Raw genomic sequence first — 9,265 nt, 5'->3', positions numbered from 1 at the left:
GCGGCTTATATAACGCTGCGGCTAATTTATGGATTTTTGGTTTTTGATGGACTAACGAGCTTCCTGCCACCAAAATGTTTAGCCTCATCACACCCCAGTGCTCACATAGCTGCCCAATGCACATCTCTCCTGGGGAGGGGGGGCCCTCGTGACTCAATGAGACTACCTGTATAAATAAAGGTAAAAACAGTCTGAAACTACCGAACAGGTCACAGTGGACCAATGAAACGAGGAGTGGAGGAGAGAATGAGGACGGGCAACTTGTGCCCCTCCCTGGGGGCACAACAAGTTATTCACAGTCACTCAATATCAGTGTGAATCGTGTATTAACGTGACACTCGAAGTTCGATGGGAGGCTTGGATGACTGGTGGTGAGAAATCATTTACCAAAACTGGCGACATGCAAAGAGCAACTTCTGCTCCAGCCTGCCAGTGGATGCTGACAGAGGAGTGGTTTTAAAAAAAATCCTCTGCAGGAGGAAGATGAAAATAGTGATCAATGACTTCCTGGTGGCTACTGTATTTATTTTTAACCAGCCATGCTACCGGCACTGTTAAAAAAAATGCTGTTAAAGTTTAAAAAAAATATTTCTGTGTAAATGTCTCACGTTACAACATGGACACTCGCGGCTTATACACAAGTGCGGCCTATATATGTACAAAGTTATTATATTTTAAATGTAGTGGGTGCAGCTTATATTTGGGTGCACTCAACAGTCCAGAAATTACAGTATATACTTTTTTCTTTTTAGTGACAACGTTTATTTCAGGACAAATATGTTATACTTGACTGAATAAAATGGAAAAATGTACTCTTTGGCTTTTATTTCAAGTTGATATGGCTGATGAGCATATTCCTGTCCAATGAGCTGCAAATAAAATGTTAACTGCAGCTTCTTTTTAACACTTATTTTAAGCAGGTTAACTGTACGTGATGGGGGATGTAAAGGTCATGGATGTTTTTCACTGTGTGTGTTAGAGCCCAGAATACCTGACTGAGAATTATTGGATTTGATACCTGGATGATCGAGCATGAACTTTGTTGAGTTAGAGGTGTTTTCTTTGCAAAGTGGAGCCTGCAGGAGCACGGGGCCTGCAGACCTGATGAACTTCTAGGCCTTAAGACAGAAAGCAGAGTGGTCTTGACCTCTCCTCTGTCTGATAACGGGTATTTAAGCTTTTGTTAACTCTTTCTCTGGGAGCAGACCTTGGAGATGGATTGACATGTAACACCTTGATGCTTGTATTTCAACGCTGCTCCTCTTGCAATATTAAAACTGGGCTAAAAAATGATCTTCTGGTTTTCCCTGCGTGTCTATTTATTTAATGAGTTGATGATAGGATAATTAAATTATCCAACAGTATGAGTCCCTGAACACTGATTGAATGACCCCCGCTCGTTAAATTTGAAGGTAAAAGCACAAAGCTCACAATTCACAGCGCTTCATGGTCTCACGTCACAGAAATAATGACACCCAGCAGCCGTTGTTTGGGAGATCAGCATGTGCAAAGTTCCTCACCATCTCTGCTGGGAATGCAGGAGCACATACTTACCAGAAGAGTCCAAAAACTTGGCAAAATCTTGAAGCCATGTTTTTCATTTGTAAAATTTTTCTATTTCATTACAGCTGGGGATTCCTTATCTACAGTGCCATGTTAAGGTAGTCATCTTTGGAAACAGATCACACAGAGGCATAAACACATTTATCAGCTGTGGAGTAAGGTATAAGATAAGGGAGTATTGAAATTTTCTTCGCTATACCACAAGGTTGTAATCCATGTTGATACAAAAAGGAATTCTCAGGATTAGAAATGCTAAGGCGAGTGAATTTTATGCCTATTTTCAGTTTAAACTACATTTGTGATTTTGGCAGCTGTATAATGAAGACATGCTATATAAGGGTAGCCATTAACAAATCAACAGGGATACACAGTTTTAATGAGAGCAGAGAATAGTTTGAACAATAAAGATTTGAAGGCGTAGTGAGATCACACACTGATCTGGTTCAGTGTCTGAGGAAAGCTGTCAGCGTGCTCCCACCACTAATGGTTCAAAGTCGGCGGGACATCTGTCACATCGCAGCTTATAATAACACGACATTTCAAAACAGTTCAGAAAGGCAGGAACTGAGTTTATCCATTTAAATTAAATTAATTCAACATGAATGCAGATTCTGATTGATTCGTTCGTGTCTGAGGGAACTATAGGAATTGTATTTAAAACGGCACATATGTAAAGTTGTCAAAGTAGATTGTAGAAAAAGTATTTGTATTTACTTTGACAACAGCAGCCATTGTTTAACAATACAGTAGTCCCTCGCTACTTTGCGGTTCGTTTTTCGCAAGACTCACTCTATCGCGGTTTTTCAAAATAAGATTGGACATGACACACAATTGACTGAAGCCGCACGATCGGCATAAATAATTTTTATTTAAAATGAATTACTGGTATTTAAAATTATTTAGCACATTTGTGCAGCCCACACCTGCAGGAGAAACTTTCTCCTGCAGCTCCTCCTCCCTTCTTGTTCCTCTTCGTTCTACAGCAGAGAAGTGGGCGTGGCCGAGGGTGCAGAGTGCAGCCATGACAGAGAGCTGAGTTCATTACATGCTGTGATCTTTTAGAGCAGTGGTCCCCAACCACCGGGCCGTGGACCGGTACCGGGCCGTGGGTCAATTTATACTGCGCCGCACAGGAAAAAAAAAACTTTTATTTTGAAAATCACCAGATTATCTCCACCACATCTGTCAATGACTCACTCTTGAAGCAGGTCAACATACACAAGTGGTAAGTTTCAGTTTCTGTTAGACGCATGTGCAGATTGGTTCTACAATGCCCGTTAGAGTGGAGCAATTTAGCTGCGTGGTCTGGAGCAGACAGGAGGACAGGAGGAGGTGCACGTTCGTGTCTGCGCATTTGAAGGATCACTGCATATTTTTCAACCCGCCTGACAAAGAGTGACTGTAAAACTATTAACTAAATAAAACTATAATTTTAAACAAAGCTTCCTAACATCACATCAGAGCTGGTTTTGTCTTGAACTTTTTTGAATTCACATCAGAGCTGTTCCTTCGCATTTCTGCTTCTGCTCTTAAAAAAAATCTCCGCCCCTGAAAGTTCAAAGTCATGGGCAATTTTATAAAAAAATACAAATATAATTAAAGTTTTGCACTGTGCATAAGTTCCTGCGCTTTTGTGTACAATCTGATGTGTGAATCACTGCGGAGCAGGGAGGAGGATGACGAGGCTCAGCTGCCCCCGGTGTGGGATCTACTAATTAAATGAGAACTGATCCTGCACTTAATACACTTATAAATCACAAAAAGTGATTAAAAGTACATTTGAAATACAGGTGCTGGTCATAAAATTAGAAAATTGTGAAAAAGTTGATTTATTTCAGTAATTCCATTCAAAAAGTGAAAAAAAAAAAAAGTGTGGCCCTCAAACCCTGAGTAGTTCATACTGTATGTATGAAGTTGAACAGAGCTGACATCCAGTCTATCCGCAGCTTCTGATCACCTCCGAGACCTTTACAAAGATGCAATAAAAACTTTTTTGTACATGAAACCTTGAACCTATCACACAAATCAACTTGTACTTACTCCAGAAAGCGGGTGATGTACTGACGGCTGCAGCGTGACCACCTGGGCAGGAAGGTGCCGTACAAAAGCTGAGGAGACATGACGAAAGGTCCTTTCCCAACGGGTTCACAGTCGTTACCGTTACCATCATGCTGAATCCCAAAGCTGAAACATAAAACAGACGACAAAAGAGGAGCAATCAATGCAACGCAGAAAGGCACGTCACTAATACATCAAGGTGGCAATGTTGTGTGAAAAAAGAGACACATTGTCTATTGTCAGGTTGTCGACTACAGACTTAGAAGCAAATATTTAATGTTCAACTATTTTACTGTGGCGCAGCATTAATGATGTGAGCTGCTATAAACTTCTAGTCCAAGTCTTCGAAGGCTGCAGTCATTCTAGGTATGGATGCTTCACAAGCTGTCAGGGATAAAGCAACAAGAAGGAGAATTCAAAGCTGGGCTGTGGTTTTAGCGTCTCCATATCTGAGGGTTTTCTGTTGACACTGCTCCAAAAATTAAGACGTGTGAACATATTTCACAATTATTTGAACACAGAGGAAATAAAACCTGTCTCATCATCTAAATTATTTAGATTTAGAAGGACAGATGCGCTCTGCTTTGGCTGAATACTGTTGTAAATCACTAAAAATGTACAGCCAACAGATTTTTGTTGCTTGCATTGAAACAGCTGCAATATAATATAGCTATTGCAATATTCCAATTAGAGCATGCGAGGAAGCTGTTATCAGAACATAATGTTTGCTAACATGTTTTTTCTAATTTGCCTTCATTTTGCACTTTTTTTATTAGCTTTGTCCTTGGTGCTTTAGTCTATAATGAGCATTCTGCTAAAGTTCATGTTGTTTTTCTCATTAAAACAAGAAGGAGGAGATTTATATATGTTTGTCCATTTAAACATTATTATTTTTTGTTTTGTGCATTAAAAGCCTTTTTGCTGAAATTAGGTGATGGAAAATCAGTGTACACTAAATGAGGTTCCTTATTGTTTTCATTACACCCATGAGGATCTAATGACCTGAATATTTTCAGACTCTAAGAACCGGGAGGTATATAAACTTTATTTGCACCAATAATTAGATGAGCAAAATGCAAAATCAACCATTATCATTTATATTTTATTCTGGGGTTATGTTAGGAAATCTTTTTTTTTTTTTTTAACACATCCAAGTTTTCACTTTGGGCAGCACGGTGGCGCAGCTGGTAGAGCTGCTGCCTCTCAGCGAGCAGGTCCCTGGTTCAAATCCCGGTCCGGGGGCCTTTCTGGGTGGAGTTTGCATGTTCTCTCCGTGCATGTGTGGGTTTTCTCTGGGTACTCTGGTTTCCTCCCACAAACCAAAAACATGCATGTTAGGCTGATTGGTAACTCTAAATTGTCCCTAGGTGTGGGTGAGAGAGTGAATGGTTGTTTGTCTTATTTGTCTCTATGTGTCCCTGTGATGGACACATAGAGACTGGAGACCTGTCCAGGTTGTACTCCGCTTCTAGCACAGTGATGGCTGGACATGGGCACCAGTGATCCCCGTGACCCGGGTGAAAGATAATGGATGGATGGAAGTTCTCACTTTTGGTTCCTTGTGAGCACATATTAAAAATGTCTCTTCAGTCTGAGCTACAGAGTGCAGCAAAGCTGTCAATGGTGGGAAATACATTTCCTCATTTCCTCCAAGTCGTTTTACCTGCGAGCACAAAAGACAGTAAAGACCCAACATTCCTTGAAGGAAAGCATTTCGCTCGCTGCCTTTTATGCCAGAGTTTAATGACAGGATTGATTCAGAACGTAAATCAGTTGTAGGTGTATTGCCAGTGATGCGATCAGCAATTTATGAGATATTCTGCTAACAGGCCAACATCATCAACTCCAGTTATTGTTAACATTGTGAGCAAAGATTTCATATGATAAGTAGCATTTATAATCTGATCTGGGATAAATATTAAGTACTACCATACGAAATTTATACACAGTGAAATATCTGTAAAATGGACTAAATTATAGTTGTGTAAATGTTTTCTAATTTTTTGGCAATATCTTGAATTAGTGCTGAGATTATGTGCTGGGATACGTCTTGGGTACAACCGCACCGAATTATAGCTCAATATATGTATACCTGGTTGAGTTGTAGCCAGTGGTGTGTTTGCGCTTAGCTGTGGCCTCCTGCTTGAATTAGGTCAACTCTAAAAATTAGTCATTGTCAGCCGTTAACAGTGATCGTCTGTCGTCTTACCGGATTTTAGTTATTAATTATACAGATCAATGACTGCTGGTGTTTATGGCACCATTTCAGATTTGCTGTGTTTCTGATAAGAGAAACAAATATGTACAATTATTTGGAACAATCTTAATCGAAATTCAGCTTTAAAAAATAGAATGAGTGCACCATGAAGTGGAAGAAAAATCAAGAAGAACAGATACCGACTGCTAGCAGAATACAGTTAATTAGTGATACAAATATAATTTTCATGAGAAAACTCAGATAATATGTTTTGTTACAAAATACCAAGACACTTCTGTCCATGATTGCGCCGCTCAAGGTGGCTGCATGTTGGAGCAGCTCTGTTACTTTCATTCTGAGATTTTGCTTTTGGAAACTTTAATTCCTCTTTTTCTGGATGTAAATCACATTTTTTGGATGATTGTTTCCTCTGGTATCAGATGCTGTGCAGCTGGAAGGATTTTTACGGAAACTTTTTTAGTTTTGGACATTTGTTATGATGGGTAACCATGGCAACAAGGCAGTTTCTACAACCAACAGCAGCTGATTAATATCTCAAAAGCTCAAGTAATATCTCAACTACAGCCCTAAATTTCAAATGAGTTGAAAAGGATGTTCTGTGGACACATTCTCATCTACCTGCCAGCTGTGCTCGAGTGCCTGACCACTGAGATCCTGGAACTATCAGGAAACATGGCTCACGACAGCGGAAGGACAGGATCGTCCCTCAGCACCTACAGTTGGCTGTCCACAGCAACGAGGAGCTCGGCAGACTGCTGGGAGGAGTGGCCATCACTCTGGAAGGAGTTCTGCCTGGCATTCAGGCGGTCCTACAGCCCGTTGGAACCGAGAGGCCAGCAGAGTCTGGGTGGACGGATCGGACGGCATCTGCAGCCAGTTTCTTAGTATCCACTGTGGGATGGATCTTTACAAGAGATCCTTCCTGTCTACAGCCATCAGCATCTATAACATCTCTTAATGAAATGAGGATAACGAGTTATAACAACAAAATAATTTCCCTTTGGGATTAATAAAATATTTTTGAATTTGAATTGAATTGAATTGAATAATGATAAAAAACAACAAATACATCTTTCCTTATTGAAGATGACAGCAGTTATTTGGTGAATTTAAATGTTTTATATAAATGAATTTTATTTCCCTTTACAACACCATTCATTCAACCTTTATTTAGACGGGTAAATCCCATTGAGCCTCGAGGACTCATTTACAAGAGAGACCTGATTAGCTTTATACCAAGTTTATACCATCATAAGCAACAAGCAGACTTTTAGACAGCTGAAAAAAGAAACTCAAAACTGTTCATTGGCTTTTTTGAGCAAATCACAGTAATCTGTCCATCCATCCATTATCTTTACCCGTTTATACCATTTTGGGTCACAGGGGTCGCCGGTGCCCATGTCCAGCAATCACTGTGCTAGGGGCGGGGTACACCCTGGACAGGTCTCCAGTCCATCACAGGGACACATAGAGACAAACGAGACAAACAACCATTCACTCTCTCACTCACACCTAGGGACAATTTAGAGTTACCAATCAGCCTAACATGCATGTTTTTGGACTGTGGGAGGAAACCGGAGCACCCGGAGAAAACCCACGCATGCACAGAGAGAACATGCAAACTCCACCCAGAAAGGCCCCTGGACCGGGGTTTGAACCAGGGACCTGCTCGCTGAGAGGCAGCAGCTCTACCAGTTGCGCCACCGTGCTGCCCCAAATCACAGTAATCTTCATCTTTAAAACAAAAAAGGAATATGAAGGGAAGTTTATTATGCTTTTCTTTGATCAAAACTCACCAACATTTTTGAATATATTTCTGTCTAGAAAACAGTCTGCAGTTTTGGTCAATTTTTTTTATTTTTTTTATTTTTGTTATTTTTGTGAAAGTATTTCAAAATGTTTCTTTAGACATTAGTTGTTTTTTAAGGACTAGGTCTTTGCAGCTGGCCATGGCAGCAGTTTTTGCAAACTGTGCTTTACAACAAAGGAAAACGGACGAGGAGGGCAAAAGAGAAGTTTTCAGGTCTAAAAATATACAACTACTGCAGAAGCTTAAGTCAAATTTTTTTGAAAATCCCCTTAGTGCTAAAATACCACTTTATGTTTGTCCAACTGTGTTAACCCTGGTATTTTTTCGAATATTAAACTTATAAAATATGAACTGAAATATAAGTGCTTTATCCTAAAATTCCAATTTAAAATAAGTTCTTCTCAGCTTATTATTGTATGTGTTAAAACAGCACTTGTCCATCCTTTGAGTTTAGAAGTCTTACTGTATCTGTAATGCTGCTTAGTGCTTAGAGGCTCAACTAACAAACAATTTTCTAAAAACAGTCCATTACTTGACTAAACATTGCGAAAAAGCGAGTGAGAGAGAGAAAAAAACATCTAAAATATTAATAATAAAAAAGATTAAAACACCTTCAGAAACCCTGCAGTTACCGATCAAAACAAAGTTGATAAAAATATAAATAGAGTGAACTAACAATATTTTAAGACATACATATTGCCCACTTAATTGAATGTCAAAATTTAAATGATGCCATACAATCTGTTAGCGCTCAGAGTATGTTTGTTACGACTCTCGGCTACTACCAGAAAAATAGCAAATAGATGGAAAACTGATCGAGTTACAGCCATGTGTATTTCTTGCCAATGTTAATTTGCTGTGGCAGCCATCTTGAATCATGGTAACTCTAAAAGTCAACTACAATGAACATCCACTGATTACAAAAAACTTAAGTCAGATCATCTGGACAGATTCTTATTAGTTGAAACGTTTCATCTTTTATCAGAAAGACTTCATTAATCTGAGGCATGAACAAACTCACTCATACTATATATACATATATATATATATATATATATATATATATATATATATGTGCAGTCTTAAACCAGACAAAACAGCATGTGAGGGAAATTGCCATGCAGCGGCAAACAAATCCACAACTATGGACCTGCAATAGAAAAAGCTCTATCAGTAAATTATTTGTTCTATAGGCTGCCAGTTATGTTTTGAGCTTTGGCCAGTTATGTGGGAGACTTTAAAGTACTCCCGAGAGCACTTGTTGAGTGTTCAACAAACCAGTACTCTTCCGGCGACCCTTCTTGACCGCTGTCCTGAAATAACAGGGTCAGCAAATCAATTGGGTCATGGGACAGTGAAACAAAAAGGAAAGTATAGTTCTAGAGAACGAATACGAAACCAGCTTAAATGAAGTCAATTCTCTCTCCCATTATATATTCTTTCCAGTAGGTGTTCATGGAGGAATAAGATGGAGCAGCTGTCTGCACTCCTCAAATATGACAGAGTTCAGGAGAGCCATCCTAATGTGTATTACAGAGTCCTGGCTTACAGAGAACTACTGACTTGGAGGGGTGTACTGATTCTTTTCAACTGAGACACCCATAGAATGAAAAAAG

The 9,265-nt window shown here is 39.5% G+C and overlaps 2 protein-coding genes across 2 annotated transcripts in view; both read right to left on the bottom strand.

Annotated features, from left to right (window-relative positions):
- LOC119424126 (GRAM domain-containing protein 2A-like) overlaps positions 1–9,265 on the bottom strand; it is a 975,280-nt gene that overhangs the window by 550,819 nt on the left and 415,196 nt on the right. The gene's annotated exons all lie outside the window — the stretch shown is intronic.
- The window catches only part of LOC119426831 (A disintegrin and metalloproteinase with thrombospondin motifs 7), a 185,585-nt gene that overhangs the window by 102,614 nt on the left and 73,706 nt on the right, over positions 1–9,265 (bottom strand). Inside the window, exon 8 of the mRNA XM_037694417.1 lies at positions 3,604–3,747. Within this exon, the coding sequence (XP_037550345.1) occupies positions 3,604–3,747 (144 nt within the window). The remainder of the gene's footprint in view (positions 1–3,603; positions 3,748–9,265) is intronic.

Source organism: Nematolebias whitei, chromosome 2 (genome assembly GCF_014905685.2).
Source record: "Nematolebias whitei isolate Nwh7 chromosome 2, NemWhi1, whole genome shotgun sequence".
Classification (NCBI taxonomy): domain Eukaryota; kingdom Metazoa; phylum Chordata; class Actinopteri; order Cyprinodontiformes; family Rivulidae; genus Nematolebias; species Nematolebias whitei.
Note: the sequence above shows the minus strand (reverse complement) of the source record. Positions and strands in the feature narration are given on the sequence as shown.